The sequence below is a fragment of the Petromyzon marinus genome, unplaced genomic scaffold, assembly GCF_048934315.1.
Source record: "Petromyzon marinus isolate PM22_M1 ecotype Great Lakes invasive population unplaced genomic scaffold, UKy_Petmar_22M1.pri1.0 PM_G_Scaffold_35, whole genome shotgun sequence".
In the NCBI taxonomy this organism is placed as follows: domain Eukaryota; kingdom Metazoa; phylum Chordata; class Hyperoartia; order Petromyzontiformes; family Petromyzontidae; genus Petromyzon; species Petromyzon marinus.
In genome coordinates, this window is record NW_027422928.1 from 1,198,775 (window position 1) to 1,215,614 (window position 16,840).

At 43.6% G+C, this 16,840-nt stretch overlaps 1 protein-coding gene and 2 long non-coding RNA genes across 3 annotated transcripts; all 3 read left to right on the top strand.

Annotated features, from left to right (window-relative positions):
- The first annotated feature begins 1,115 nt into the window (after positions 1–1,115).
- LOC142915793 (uncharacterized) lies at positions 1,116–5,719 on the top strand. Its single transcript, XR_012936102.1, has 2 exons — positions 1,116–1,233; positions 2,241–5,719. It is a non-coding gene; the product is annotated as an uncharacterized LOC142915793 (long non-coding RNA).
- Positions 5,720–8,550: 2,831 nt separating this feature from the next.
- On the top strand, positions 8,551–11,139 carry LOC142915782 (uncharacterized). Its single transcript, XM_076061458.1, has 3 exons — positions 8,551–8,629; positions 8,947–9,015; positions 10,113–11,139. The coding sequence occupies exon 3, from the start codon at positions 10,123–10,125 to the stop codon at positions 11,137–11,139; it is 1,017 nt and encodes a 338-aa protein (XP_075917573.1). The 5' UTR covers positions 8,551–8,629; positions 8,947–9,015; positions 10,113–10,122.
- Positions 11,140–14,295: 3,156 nt separating this feature from the next.
- LOC142915769 (uncharacterized) lies at positions 14,296–16,286 on the top strand. The gene is made up of 2 exons (XR_012936094.1): positions 14,296–14,415; positions 15,152–16,286. It is a non-coding gene; the product is annotated as an uncharacterized LOC142915769 (long non-coding RNA).
- The last annotated feature ends 554 nt before the right edge of the window (positions 16,287–16,840 follow it).

The following is a 16,840-nucleotide window of genomic DNA, read 5'->3' on the forward strand; positions in this document are numbered from 1 at the left end:
GGACAGCGCTGGAGTGGAAGAAGCCACGCTTAGATCACGACCTTTAAGCTGTGTGAAAAGAAAAAGACCAAGCGCCTTGACAAAGGAATTAGCATATAATTTAGCATTGAAATGGCTCATTGAAATAGCTAAGTTAAAGTATACACAACCGCAGAGATACCCCTTGACAAAGGAATTAGCATAGAATTTAGCATTGAAATAGCTGAGTGATTAGCTGGTAACTGGTCACAGAAATAGCTATGTTAAAGTCAGAGCATATACATTCACCGAGGCACCTAGTACTCATCACGCACAGTGACTGGCGGCTCATTAACATAATGTATCCGTTAAAGCCGTTGCGAGTTTATTGCGACGGGTTCAGCGCCCACGGCCCCATCCCTCCACATATGGGCCGGCCTCATTAACATAATTTATTCAGTTGGAGAGCAGCTCTTGGGCGGGAAGTGACGTCATACTACTTCCTGCTGTCGCGAGGCAACAGGAAGCTGCCGTGTGCGCGCTTGCACTCAAATCCGAGGTGAGAAATTCTCATCGTTGTGGTGGTGGTGGTGGTTGTTGTTGTTGTTTACCAAGGTAGAGCCTCGCTCTCTCTCTCAGGGATGTCAGTTGAGTAGCAGCGAGCATGGGAATCGATGTCCAGGTTGGAACTTTACAACGTGGGGCCTAGCCACGCGGGGCCTTGCCTCCTGCCCTCGCCTGATTGCATTTACTTTAATTATCTCGCTATTTGTCTTCACCCAGCTCGCCACTTTGTAACTTTGTTTTATTGTAAATATTCACGCAGTTTTTATTTTGTTAGCAGGCCAAGCCCGCTTGAGCTGCTATACCGCTCTTGTTATCAGAAGCGACCTGCCCACAACAACACAAGGTGAGGCTTTGTCAACGTGTGTGAATGTTTTGACTTTAAACTTTGGTGACTGCAGGAATTAATATTCTTGGTTCTTTCGGTAAAGTCACGTAGATAGAAAATTAAATGAAAATAACATGATAAACATAAAAAATAGTAAATAAAGCAAAAAAACCCACGTTTTGAATGCAACACAAGTGTTCTTTATTCAATGTAATTGTATTATCTGTTATTGTTATTTTCTGTCTACGTAACTTTACAGAAAGAACCAAGAATACGTGTGTCAATGTCTATCGGTCAAAGACACTCAGCGGAGAGACGCTCAAACTCCAAATATACAGCAGGCGTCAGGGTCGGGATCGAACCCACGACTTCCTGTATATCCGGTGAGGTAGTTAACATCTCACCAGTTAGTCTCGGCTATGTTCATTGATCCTCGATTAATTACTTGGTGTAGTGAGGAAGCATTAATGCTGAGCAGATGAAGGTGGCCAGGCATGATTCTAGACACGCCACCGCCAGTGTGTGACAGTGTCAAGTTTGTATTTGCAGTGAAGTCTATCAACTCTATTGAACATGGAGGTTATATCAAAACAATAGTTTTTTTTTTTCCTCTGGAACTCTTACTAAGAATGGAAAAAAGGATGTGAACACAGCACACAAATGCAGCTGAAGTTGGAACTGTTCATCCCAGCATTCAAGGACATCTGAGTTGCGATTGAACATTAATTCATGCATTTCTGCAAAACACAAATAGTATTTTGATTTAAAGCTTTCGTGACTGCAGTAATTCATAATCTTAGTTTTTTCGGTAAAGTCACGTTGAAGAGAAACAACAAAATATATATAAAACAATAAAAAATTATCACGATGTTTCGACCATAACTCAAACGGTCATCTTCAGGTGTGTTGGTGTGTTGCAAACCAGGTGTGTTGCAAACCAACACACCTGAAGATGACCGTTTGAGTTATGGTCGAAACGTCGTGAGAATTTTTTTGTTTTATATATATTTTATTATTTTGTTGTTTCTCTTCAACGTGACTTTACCGAAAAAACTAAGAATACAAATAGTATTGTTTTCAACACCCTTTGCTATGTCAGCTGAATTTAGCTCTCATAAATATTCCTTTTCTAACCAGACAGCCGAAATTGTGTGCTTAGAGTTTTGGGTTAATATTCATTTTGAAGATACAAGGGCTTCCAGGCATGTTTATAACCATTTGCCCTCTCATTGTGTGCCATCACAGCCCGTGTGATGAATTTGGGACACTTTTTCACTACATCATGAATATATGAATGAGTATAGACATGTTAGTCACGTGTTACTGTGTATATATGCATTCCTCTGTGCATCGATACTGACGTGTCGATATTATTTTTTTCTGTCTGCAGCTGACGCTGGTCTGATGGAGCAAAGGCAGTCAGCGCAGCTTGGTACGACAAGTCAACAATGCGACCAGCGTGCATATGGCACGGATCGGACTGGAAATTTGACACAGCACCAGAGAACTCGCACAGGAGAGAAATCCTTCAAGTGTACTGTGTGTGACAAGGCATTTGCATGGCCATCAGTTCTTGAGACCCACCAGAGAACACACATGAGAGAAACCCTTCAAGTGCACTGTGTGTGGGAAGGCATTTTCACGGTCATCTGCTCTTAAAACACACCAGCGAACACACACGGGAGAGAAACCCTTCAAGTGCAGTGTGTGTGGGGAGGCATTTTCACAGTCATCTGTTCTTAAAACACACCAGAGAACACACACGGGAGAGAAACCCTTCAAGTGCAGTGTGTGTGGGATGGCGTTTGCACAGTCATCAAATCTTAAAACACACCAGAGAACACACACAGGAGAGAAACCCTTCAAGTGCAGTGTGTGCGGGATGGCGTTTGCACAGTCATCAAATCTTAAAGTACACCAGAGAACACACACAGGAGAGAAACCCTTCAGGTGCATTCTGTGCGGGATGGCGTTTGTACATGTGTCACATCTTCAAAGACACCAGAGAACACACGGGAGAGAAACCCTTCAATTGCAGTGTGTGTGGGAAGGTATTTGCAGTTTCATCAAATCTTCAAGTACACCAGAGAACACAGAATCATCAGAAGATCTGCAAGGAGTGGAGTCTGAAATCAGCTTGTGAAAGTCAAAGTTCCACAATGAGCCCATCCCTCGTGATACAAGAACCGGAGGAAAATCCCAGCTTTGACACTGAAAAGGAACCGAGGTGAAATATGAACAGGTGATGGTGAAGAGCGACGAAGTGATGGTGAAATGTGAAGATGAAGATTCAACTCCAAAATGGGACCTTCACATTGATGAAGGCAACGTGAAGCAGGAGGAGAATTCTGACTGTGAGGCAGAGTGAGGCAACTCCCAGCAGTTTGTGGAAGTGGAGGTGTGGGTGGACTTCCTCCGAGACAATACAAAGTCAAGTGGAGACCCGGTAGATGTGTAAGCCAGAGACGATGTCGCTACAATAGATGCACCTTTGTCACAGGCCTTTAATGACAAGAATATGAAGTTGAACACTCAGTTCCTAGGTTCAACCTGCAGAGTAAATAGCGGCCAGTCTTTGTGGACCTGTGGGTTGGGTTGATCTCTAACCAGGAGCGAGAGCCACTAAGCTCCCAAGCTTTCAATATTTTACCAATTGCATTTATATGGTGCCTGCTTAATCGCCTCTACGTGACTTTACCGAAAGAACCAAGGAGTTTGGATCCCTGCAGTCACAAACTTCAAATCTAGATTGTCTCAGCAACTCGGAGTTTTGTATCCCGTCTGAAACACTCGAAGAGCATCCCCAAGTAGCAGCTGCCCCTGTGTGGCACAAGGTGGTGGCCCGGCACCAGCCTGCATGTGAACAAGAGCCTGTCAGTAGGGGGCGTTGGTTGATGTGGCATCTTAGTTGTGTAGTTTGTTGGTAATTTTTCGATTTAAAGCTTTCGTGACTGCAGGGATTCATCTTCTTGGTTCTTTCGGTAAAGTCACCACGTAGAAGGGAAATAATAAGATAATAAAAATAAAACATAAAATAAAATTCTCACGACGTTTTGGCTGCTTGCGAACGTCGTGAGAATTTTATTTGATTATTTTTATTATCTTATTATTTCCCTTCTACGTGACTTTGTAGGTAATGTTTAGAATGTTATCAATTTTGACCGAGACGCCAGCGTGCAAATGGCAATAGTACGTTGTACATACACTGTTAAGTAGACAGTGCATATTTTTTTAAAATAGCTTATTGTTAATACGATGTAACCTGATGCAGTATATTTCACTGCAGTAATTAAATTTTGTTAAAATGCCCGTCAATAATTTCAAATGAATGCTTGTCTGATTGTGTGTGTGCATGTAACATTTTGTCTGAGGGTCACACATTGAATAAGTGATGTTAGGACAAAGTGTGTGTGTGTTTTGGAAGTAACTTGTACAGAGAAGTCAGGTGATACCCGTTGTTCTTGTGATACAGGTCAAAGGGTACTTTTGTGTTTCAGGAAGCGTCGGCCTCTGAAGCAACTCATCGTCTTTGAAATAGGGAGCACGCTCGGATCATTCATCAGTTACAAGGCATACCATTTGAAAGTTACACGTATAGGAGGAGGTACATTCTCTACAACACGAATTGTAGTTTTGTCTTACGTGTTGACGTAGATTTTGTCTAACTGGGACTAGAAATGCTCCTTGCTGATTCACATCTGGATGTTCGTTACCTATCGGTTGAAACAAGCCCCACTGTTGCAGTTGAGTCGCTGTGCACCAATGAGGGTCCAAGCATTTTAGGGCCTTCGGCCAGGAAAGTCACAACATTTGCACACAAAGGACGCATTCACGCCAGCGCCCCGTGCTCCGTTTTGAAGTTTTAAAATGAAACATCTTTGAATCGTGTTATGTTTTGAATTAGATGATTGTTATTTCTTCATTAAAAGCTTGTATCAATTTACATCCGGAAGACTTCGTTGAGAAGGACATTTCGTGTGAATTTTCTCTCGTCGTTAAGTAGACGGCCTTGCCGGGGGTTCGGTTCGATGCGGACTTTCACCTGGTAGGGGATCGCGGGATCGAGATAAGGCGACACGGAGCTGCTGGCCGTCTGCAGATCGATTCCAACGTAATCGAACGTCTGTCCCTGCGCCTCCGTCGTTGGTACAGGGGGTGCTGGATAATGTTTGGAATTACCCCAATTTTGACCGTGACACCAACATGCGTTGTGAATGACGCAACGTTATGTTTTACATCTGCCGTTTAGCAGACTGCGCATATTGTGGTGAATGTTACTGGGGTAGCCAGGTGTGCCCGTCCGTCGTTCGCATGCAGGGGGTGCGTGTAGGTTTACAGCACCCCATGCGTGAAAACGACAAAGTGCAGCGTTCATCACGGATAAAGTTGTGCGCTTATGTTTTAAATGTTATTCTTTTATAAGGTGATGTTGATATCGAAAACTGACATATAACTGGCATGCCATAAATAGGAAATTAACTCTGCTTATTCGAATCAATGTATTCATATATGTTGATAAACTGTTTTCAAGAAGATTTTGTGTCTCTAACGGCGACTAAAGGGACCACGTGATTGTTTAAAAATGTCTTTGATTATAACTATAATTGCCTACAATTCGTCATGTGTAGCTTATTTAGACTATAATTTATTCACTACCCAAAATGTATTGACTTGAAAACATAGAGCTAATATTTGTAAGCAATGTCTTTTTTATTTATATGTTTGAAAACATATATTTGCACAAATTGAACTTGTTCAGATACAAGGTGAATTCACAAGGCTTTGTAAAAAATCCAATATTTCAGAATTTTTGCCTTAACGGAGAATTTTTTTTTTAAATGTTGGTAAAAATAAAGATTAAGAAATATATATTGTGCCGTGTCTACAATTTAATTGTAAAGTGGAATTGGTAAAAAAAATTGATGGTTCAATGAGCCACTCTGTCTACAGGAAAGCTACCCATACGGATGCTTATCTGAAACCGGATTCCCACCACCATCCATCACAGAAGAATTCTCTCATCAAGACTCTGTATCACAGAGCCCAATGCATATCCGACCAGGAACACATAGGCAGTGAACTCAAGCACGTACACCAAGCTCTTAAGGCTAATGGTTACTCCGACTATACAATCCGAAAAGCTATCACTCAAACCATGAAGAAGGACCCTTTTGAGGAGCCTTTCAAAACCATCACTTTACCCTACATTGCGGGGATCACAAAAAAGATTTCCAAAATCTTGAATAAACACAAGATCCAGGTCCGTTTCAACACATTACATAAAATCCGTGATCTGGTTCCGTCTGTAAAAGATGTGATTCCAGACATACAGTACCCTGGTGTCTACAATCTAAGTTGCCTCTGTGGTAGTAGTTACATTGGAGAAACAAAACGCCATGTCTCGGACCGCATTCGTGAACACAAAGCAGACCTTAAACACGGTAGGACCAACACCTCGGCCGTGGCAGATCACTGTTATAATTCAGTAGGCTCACATGACATTGACTTCTCCAAGACAGAGGTTCTTTGCAAGCCATCTGCCTACCATGAGAGATTCGTTCATGAGGCTATCCACATATACAAGCACAGAGACAATTTCAACCGAGAGGAAGGAATTCTGGCTTAGCAATCATTGGAAGGATTTGATAAACCATTTCGGGTCTTAATTGATTGTTCACGCTTACGGTGGCTTTCAGACAGCATACATTAATTTTTAGTCTCCCCCCTCTTTTCAAAACATAGATGGACTCGTCCTTCTAAATAAACTGCCAAATCATTGTCCGTGGCGCTAACGTCATTAAATAAATAAATACAAACCGCGACTCCTTTTTTAAATGTTTCTTGCCGTTGGTTTTCACACCTGATGATGACTGCTTGTGTTACAGTCGAAACGTCGTGAGAATTTTATTGTTTTATATATATATTTATTTATTTTATTGTTTCCCTTTAACGTGACTTTACCGAAAGAACCAAGAATATAATTCATTGTTTATTATGTTCGTGTTACATTTTAAACAGAAAATGTTTACGTTTGTGGGACCTCTTTGGCCCAGAATTAAAATGGTGACAGAAAAAGGGACGTGGCGTGAACACCTACACACACTCAGTGTACACACACAAAGAGTGTACACACACAGAGAAAGGGACGTGGCGCGAACACCTACACACACTCAGTGTACACACACACAGAGTGTACACACACAGAGAAAGGGACGTGGTGTGAACACCTACACACACTCAGTGTACACACACAGAGTGTACACACACAGAGAAAGGGACGTGGCGTGAACACCTTCTGCCTATAAACAAACAGCAGCAGCAGCAGTGGCTGTGAAGGTGTTGATCTGACTGGTGTCAGAACATCACAACAACAACCACCACTACCAGGGTGATGGGGGTGGTGGTGAAGGGTGGTGGGGGGGGGACTCCCCGGGACTGCCAGGTGGTGGCCTGTGTCTGCCTGTGTACACACACACAGTGTACACACACACACACTGTACACACACACACAGTGTACACACACAGTGTACACACACACACTGTACACTGTCTCTGTGTGTGTGTACACACACAGAGAAAGTGTAAACACACACACAGTGTGTACGTATACACACAGTGTGTACGTACACACAGAGTGTGTACACACACATTGTACACACACACAGTGTACACACAGTGTAAACACACACAATGTAAACACATAGTGTACATACAGTGTGTACACACACACACAGTGTACACACAGACACAGTGTATACACACACAGTGTACACACACACACAGTGTATACACACACAGTGTACATACACACAGTGTACATACACAGTGTACACACACACAGTGTACACACACACACAGTGTGTACACACACTGTGCACACACAGTGTACACACATAGTGTACACACACAGTGTACACACAAAGTGTGTACGTGTACACACACAGTGTACACACACACACAGTGTACACACACAGTGTGTACACACACACATTGTGTACACACACTGTGTGTACACATTGTGTACACACAGTGTGTGTACACAATAGTTTCAGTTTATTTTGGTATACCCCTGTGAGCCATTCGGCTCTTGAATCAAGTGCAACCACAACAAACACAAACACGAACAAGAAACACATCTTAAAGTGACTACTTTGTGTGACTCTGCAAACAGAAAATCCATGAAAAAAACATCAAAATGTTCCTGAAAAAAGCACTGTACACCAACGCTGTGTGCTAAAAATCCCAGTGGGATGCAATGTCCACGTTGTTGTTGTTGCTGAGTTCAAGGGAGGGAGCAATGGAAAATGAATCTAAATTAACTTAAACTCCAATCACGCTCTGTTACGTCACTACTCAGCATTACTTCATCGGCAAGAAACGCCGAGGGAAGGTGTCCCTCGCTAGTGACGTCATGTAACCAAGGTATTCATCCCTCCCCCGTCCATCGCACTCTTGAACATGACGGGGCCTCCGCTTGGGTCACTGCCGATATCAGTCCATTGCCAATCCTTATTTGGGCAAAGCTACGCCCAGTGGCGGCTCATTAACATAATGTCTCCGTTAAAGCCGTCGCGAGTTTATTGCGACGGGTTCAGCACCCACGACATATGGGACGGTATCACATTAGCATAATTTATCCATCCTCTAATTTATTTATTTACGGAGCAGCTCATTGTGGGAGGAGTATGTCTCGTGCCAAGGAAGTGACGTCACGTCACCTGCTGCCGCGTGACGTCACGAGGTAACAGGAAGCTATCGCTTCCTGCACTGAAATCCGAGGTGAAAAAATTCTCATTGCGATTGTGGTTGTTGTGGTGGTGGTTGTGATGGTGGTGGTGGTTGTTGTTGTTTACCAAGGTAGAGCCTCGCTCTCCCTCGTAGGGATGTCAGTTGAGTAGCAGCGAGCATGGGAATCGATGTCCAGGTTGGAACTTTACAACGTGAGGCCTAGCCACGCGGGGCCTTGCCTCCTGCCCTCGCCTGATTGCGTTCGCTTTAATTATCTCGCTTAAGTTTAATTTGTATTCACCCGGCTCGCCACTTTGTAACTTTGTTTTATTGTAAATATTCACGCAGTTTTTATTTTCTTTTGTTAGCAGGCCAAGCGCGCTTGAGCTGCTATACCGTTCTTGTTATCAGAAGCAACCTGCCCACAACAACACAAGGTGAGGCTTTGTCAACGTGTGTGAATGTTTTGACTTAAAACTGTGGTGACTGCAGGAATTAATATTCTTGGTTCTTTCGGTAAAGTCATGTAGATAGAAAATAAGATAACAGTAACATAACAAACATAAAAAATTGTAAATAAAGCAAAAAAAAAACACGTTTTGATTGCAACACAAGTGGTCTTTATTTAATGTAATTGTATTATCTGTTAATGTTATTTTCTATCTACGTAACTTTACCGAAAGAAACAAGAATACGTGTGTCAATGTCTATCGGTCAAAGACGCTAAACGGAGAAACGCTCAAAAACTCAAAACATACAGCAGGCGTCAGGGTCGGGATCGAACCCACGACTTCCTGTATATCCGGTGAGGTAGTTAACATCTCACCAGCTAACCTCGGCTATGTTAATTGATCCTCGATTAATTACTTGGTGTAGTGAGGAAGCATTAATGCTGAGCAGATGAAGGTGGCCAGGCATGATTCTAGACACGCCATCGCCAGTGTGTGACAGTGTCAAGTTTCTATTTGCAGTGAAGTCTATCAACTCTATTGAACACGGAGGTTATATCAAAACAATAGTTTATTTTTGTTTTCCTCTGGAACTCTTACTAAGAATGGAAACAGGATGTGAACACAGCACACACATGCAGCTGAAGTCGGAACTGTTCATCCCAGCATTCAAGGACATCTGAGTTGCGATTGAACATTAATTCATGCATTTCTGCATAACACAAATAGTATTGTTTTCAACACCCTTTGCTATGTCAGCTGAATTTAGCTCTCTTAAATATTCCTTTTGTGACCAGACAGCCGACATTGTGTGCTTGGAGTTTTGAATTAACATTCATTTTGCAAATACGAGGGCTTCCAGGCATGTTTATAACCATTTGCCCTCTCATTGTGTGCCATCACAGCCCGTGTGATGAATTTGGGACACTTTTTCACTACATCATGAATATCTGAATAAGTATAGACGTGTAAGTCACATGTGACTATATATGCATTCCTCTGTGCATCGATACTGACGTGTAGATGGTGTGGATATTATTTTTTTCTGTCTGCAGCTGACGCTTCCTCTGACGCTTCCTCCGCAGAATTGGTCTGATGGAGCAAATGCACTTAGTGCAGCTCGGTAGGACAAGGCTCCAATGCGACCGGTGTGCATACAGCACGGATCGTACTGGAGATTTCACACGGCACGAGAGAACTCACACAGGAGAGAAACCCTTCAAGTGCAGTGTGTGTGACAAGGCATTTTCATACCCATCTGCTCTTAAAATACACCAGAGAACTCACACTGGAGAGAAACCCTTCAAGTGCAGTGTGTGTAACAAGGCATTTGCACGGCCATCTGTTGTTAGAAGACACCAGAGAAGTCACACGGGAGAGAAACCCTTCAAGTGCACTCTGTGTGCGAAGGCGTTTACACTTTCATCACATCTTCAAGAACACCAGAGAACACACACGGGAGAGAAACCCTTCAAGTGCAGTGTGTGTAACAAGGCATTTGCACGGCCATCTGTTGTTAGAAGACACCAGAAAAGTCACACGGGAGAGAAACCCTTCAAGTGCACTCTGTGTGCGAAGGCGTTTGCACAGTCATCTCCTCTTGTAATTCACCAGAGAACACACACGGGAGAGAAACCCTTCAGGTGCACTCCGTGCGGGATGGCGTTTGCACAGCAACAACATCTTCAAGTACACCAGAGAACACAGAAGCATCAGAAGATCCACAAGGAGTGCAGTCTGAAATCAGCTTGTGAAAGTCAAAGTGCCGCAATGAGCCCATCCCTCATGAAACAAGAACCGGAGGAAAATCCCAGCTTGGACACTTTTAAAGGTATCGAGGTGAAATGTGAAGAGGTGATGATGAAATGTGAAGAAGTGATGGTGAAGAGGGAAGAAGTGATGGTGAAGAGCGAAGAAGTGAAGGTAAAATGTGAAGATGAAGATTCAACTCCAAAATGGGACCTTCACATCGATGGAGGCAACGTGAAGCAGGAGGAGAATTCTGACTGTGAGGCAGAGCGAGGCAACTCCCAGCAGTTTGTGGAAGTGGAGGTGTGGGTGGACTTCCTCCGAGACAATACAAAGTCAAGTGGAGACCCGGTAGATGTGTAAGCTTGAGATGATGTCGCTCCAATAGATGCACCTTTGTCAAAGGCCTTCAATGACAAGAATGTGAAGTTGGACACTCAGTTGCAAGGTTCAACCTGCAGAGTAAGGGCGGCCAGTCTTTGTGGACCTGTGGGTTGGGTAGATCTTTAACCAGGAGCGAGAGACAATAAGCTCCCAAGCATTCACTATGTTATAATAATTGCATTTACACAGTGCTTGCTTAATCGCCTCAGCAACTCGGAGTTTTGTGTCGTACCTCGTCTGAAACACTCGTAGAGCATCGCCAAGTAGCAAATGCCCCTGTGTGGCACAGGGTGGTGGCCCTGCACCAGTCTGCATGTGGACAAGAGCCTGTCAGTAGGAGGCGATGATTGATGCGTCATCTCAGTTGTGTAGTTTGTAGGCAATCTTGATTCGAAGCTTTCGTGACAGCAGGAATCCACACTTGAGTTATTTCAGTAAAGTCACCACGTGGGTAGAAACATAACAGACCGCGGCGTTTAGATCACAACACAAGCAATCGTTATCAGGTGGGATATCCACAGCAAGAGAAACTGCTGAAGTAGTAGGTGCCTACTCCAGCAGTTTCTTCTTCTTGCTGCTGTGCTTGTCCCACCTGATGACGATTGCTTGTGTTGCCATCGAAACGCCGTGATCTATTATTAGTAGGTAATGTTTTAAATTTGCTTCATTTTGACCCAGACGCCAGCATGCAACGGCCTACTCGTTTTGAATGACGCAACAATAGTACGTTGTACATACACGGTTAAGCAGACGGTGCATATTTGTAAAATAACTTCTTGTTAATACGATGTAACGTGATGCAGTCAATTTCGCTGCAGTAATTCAATGTTGCTAATATGCCCGTCAATGGTTTAGAATGAATACTTGTCTGATTGTGCATGTAACATTTTGTCTGAGGGTCAAACATTGAATAAGTGATGTTAGGACAAAGTGTGTGTGTGTTTGGAAGTAACCTGTACAGAGAACTCGGGTGAGACCCGTTGTTCTTGTGATACAGGTCAAAGGGTACTTTCGTGTTTCACGAAGCGTCTGCCTCTGGAGCAACTCATTGTCTTTGAAATAGGGAGCACGCTCGGATCATTCATCAGTTACAGGGCATACCGCTTGAAAGTTACACGTATAGGAGGAGGTACATTCTCTACAACACGAATTGTACTTTTGTCTTACGTGTTCACGTAGATTTTGTCTAACTGGGACTAGAAATGCTCCTTGCTGATTCACGTCTGGATGTTCGTACCTATCGGTTGAAGCAAACCCCACTGCTGTTGTTGAGACGCTGGGCACCAATAAGGGTCCAACACATTGACGGCCTTCAGGCCAGGAAAGTCACAACATTTGCACACGAAGGACGCATTCACGCAAGTGCCCCATGCTCCGTTTTTGAAGTTTTAAAATGAAACATCTTTGAATTGTGTTGTGTTTTGAATTAGATGATTTTATTTCTTCATTAAAAGCTTGTATCAATTTACATCTGGAAGACTTCATTGAAAAGGACATTTCGTGTGAATTTCTCTCGTCATTAAGTAGACGGTCTTGCCGGGGGTTCGGTTCGATGCGGACACAAACAGTGTACACACACAGTGTACACACCCACAGTGTACACACACACAGTCTACACACACAGTGTATACACACAGTGTACACACAGTGTACACACACTGTACATACAGTGTACACACAGTCTATACACACAGTGTACACACACAGAGTGTACACACATAGTGTATACACAGTGTATACACAATTAGTGTACACACAGGGTATACACAGTGTACACACACACAGTGTACACAAACAGTGTACACACAGTGTACACACTGTACACACACAGTGTACACACACAATGTATACACAGTGTACACACACACAGTGTACACACACAGTGTACACACACACAGGTAGATGCACACACACAGGTAGACACACACACTGTACACACACACACAGTGTATACACACAGCGACACACAGTGACACACAGTGTACACACACAGTGTACACACACACACAGTGTATACACAATAATGTCCACGTTGTTGTTGCTGAGCTCACACACCCAAGGGAGGGAGCAATGGAAAATGAATCTAAATCAACTTAAACTCCAACTCTGTGACGTCACCACTCTTAATTACCTCATCGGCGTGGAACGCCAGGGTGAGGTGTACCTCGCTAGTGACGTCATGTCACTAAGGTATTCATCCCTCCCCTGTCCACCGCGCTCTTGAGTGTGACGTCATCTCCGTTTGGAGATCATTGGAGATCGTCATCTCCAGTGGCAATCCTTTTTTGGCAAAGCTACGCCCGGTGACTGGTAGCTCATTAACATAATGTGCCCGTTAAAGCCGTCGCGAGTTTATTGCGACGGGTTCAGCGCCCACGCCCCCATCCCTCAACATATGGGCCGGCTTCATTAACATAATTTATTCAGGTAGAGAGCTGCTCGTGGGAGGGAAGTGACGTCTTACTACTACTTCCTGCTGTCGCGAGGCAACAGGAAGCTGTCGTGTGCGCGCTTGCACTGAAATCCGAGGTGAGAAATTCTCATCGTTGTGGTGGTGGTGGTTGTTGTTGTTTACCAAGGTAGAGCCTCTCTCTCTCGTAGGAATGTCAATTGAGTAGCAGCGAGCATTGGAATCGATGTCCAGGTTGGAACTTTACAGCGCGGGGCCTAGCCAAGCGGGGCCTTGCCTCCTGCCCTCGCCTGATTGCATTCACTTTAATTATCTCGCTTAAGTTTAATTTGTCTTCACCCGGCTCGCCACTTTGTAACTTTGTTTTATTGTAAATATTCACGCAGTTTTTATTTTCTTTTGTTAGCAGGCCAAGCCAGCTTGAGCTGCTATACCGCTCTTGTTATCAGAAGCGACCTGCCCACAACAACACAAGGTGAGGCTTTGTCAACGTGTGTGAATGTTTTGACTTAAAACTTTGGTGACTGCAGGAATTAATATTCTTGGTTTATTCGGTAAAGTCACGTAGATAGAAAATTTAATGAAAATAACATTGTAAAAATAATTAATAATTGTAAATAAAGCAAAAAACCCACGTCGTTTTGATTGCAACACAAGTGGTCTTTATTTAATGTAATTGTATTATCTGTTAATCTTATTTTCTGTCCACGTAACTTTACAGAAAGAACCAAGAATACGTGTGTCAATGTCTATCGGTCAAAGACGCTAAACGGAGTGACGCGCAAACTCCAAATATACAGCAGGCGTCAGCGTCGGGATCGAACCCACGACTTCCTGTATACCAGGTGAGGTAGTTAACATCTCACCACGGAGAGAGACACGCAAACTCCAGTTAGCCTCGGCTATGTTCGTTGATCCTCAATTACTTGGTGCAGTGAGGAAGCATTCATGCCAAGCAGATGAAGGTGGCCAGGCGTGATTCTAGACACCACCGCCTGTTTACCCAGTGACAGTGTACAGTTTGTGTTTGCAGTAACGTCTATTAAATCTGTTGAACACGGAGGTTATATCATAACAATAGTTTACTTTTGTTTTCCTCTGGAACTCTTTTTAAGAATGGAAACAGGAAGTTAACACAGCACACACATGCAGCTGAAGTCGGAACTGTTCATCCCAGCATTTAAGGACATCTGAGCCTGGATTCACACCTCTAAGTTGCGATTGAACATTAATTTATGCATTTCTGCCTAACACAAATAGTATTGTTTTCAAAATCCTTTGCTATGTCAGCTGAATTTAGCTCTCATAAATATTCCGTTTGTAGCCAGACAGCCGAAATTATGTACTCGGAGTTTTGGGTGAACATTCGTTTTGAAGATACGAGGACTTCCAGGCATGTTTATAACCATTTGCCCTCTCATTGTGTGCCATCACAGCCCTGTGATGAATTTGGGAAACGTTTTTATTACATCATAAATATATTAATATAGACGTGTAAGTCACATGTGACTATATATGCATTCCTCTGTGCCTCGATACTGTCGTGTAGATGGTGTGGATATTATTTTTTTCTGTCTGCAGCTGGCGCTGGTCTGATGGAGGAAAGGCAGTCAGCGCAGCTCGGTACGACAAGTCAACAATGCGACCAGCGTGCATACAGCACGGATCGGACTGGAAATTTGACACAGCACCAGAGAACTCACACAGGAGAGAAACCCTTCAAGTGCACCGTGTGTGGGAAGACATTTGCTTGGCCATCAGTTCTTCAGACCCACCATAGAACACACAAGGGAGTGAAACCCTTCAGGTGCACGGTGTGCGGAAAGGCGGCGGTGGTGGTAGCAGTCCTGACGTGGCACTGTTCCTCCTCAAGGTGCTTCTCCTCCAAGAGGCGCTTCTCCTCCTTGACGCTCTTCATGTTGGTGAGACACTTCTTCTCCTCCTCCTCATCCTCCTCCAGACGGTTCTCTTCAAGACACTTCATTTCGCAAAGACGCTTCGCATCCGTGAAGCACTTCCCTTTAACGAGGCGCCTCTTGAGGAGATAGCCTCGGAAGCACTTCTCCTCTTTGCGGCACTTCACCCTGGCAAGCCACTGCACCTCAAATAGGCGCTCCTCTACCATGAGGCGTTTCTCCGTTGCAAGGTCCTTCTCCTCCTGGAGATGCTTCACCCCGCGGAAGTCTTTCAACTCCCCAATTATCTTCTGTTCAAGCAAAGATAACCACAGGAATATTCAGACATGCACATGCAAATACATACTCACACATCTGTGTACAGATGCAGACATCCACGTTCACTCATTCCAACTTGGTTAGCACACACATGAATATACACAATCACCTGATGTTAACATAAGGCCTTATCCATCAATACTTTGATCACATTGTATGTGTAGCCATAACGTCTAAATATCCCAAACCCCTACAGAATCAAAATCCATGTTACATCCTCAAATATCCTCACAAACCCCATACATGCACTTAAGGCTGTGATCGACTGTGAAGATTTGATATATGTTGGCAACAATCATCACTGGCAATAGTTTCCACATGTTCAACTTTAACGATCTGGAAGCCCATAATGATGACAAATTTCACTGCAGTGCCCATAATGGGCAACTGGAATGGCAACTTCCAATCAACTAACATAAATAATTAATGTGACTGATTTATATCATTCTGTCTTCATTGTTAATAAATGACCACTTCAAGTGCTTGCATGAGTGGGATGGTCAAGAGATTGGGTGATGGTGTTGGGAGATGGTGTTGTTTTATGAAGAAGTGAAGTAGTGGAATGTTCTAGAGAGATGGTGTCTTGTGATGGTATAGAGACATGATGAGGCTCTATGATGGAGTATTTAAATGATGGTGGTGTGGTGTGATGAGAAAGGTGATGTGGAGAGATGGTTTAGTGATATTTTGGTGTGATGGTGTGATGACACAGTGTGCTAGTTTTGGAGAGAATGTTGTGTTTGACCCCACAACCCATACACACCTTTGGGGAGCGATGCTTGTAACCTTGACCTGGGAAAGGGTCCACATCCATAATGTCCCCCCATGAGGTCGACTGGCAAGACGACTCCCGGCCTACGAAGAACAGAAAATTCATTCAAAGGACGAGTAATGAATTAGAGAACGAAGGACATGGAGTTTCACAGAACTAATTTTAAGATCCCTGTAATTACCTCTTAGCACACAACAGGACCTGCTATTGAGAAATATTCATCACGTAGCAGTAAAACTTTACAAGTCATTTTTTTTGTGGGCA

Excerpts from the sequence above, each read along its gene's own strand:
- LOC142915782 (XM_076061458.1), top strand. The coding sequence starts at position 10,123 with ATGGAGCAAATGCACTTAGTGCAGCTCGGTAGGACAAGGCTCCAATGC.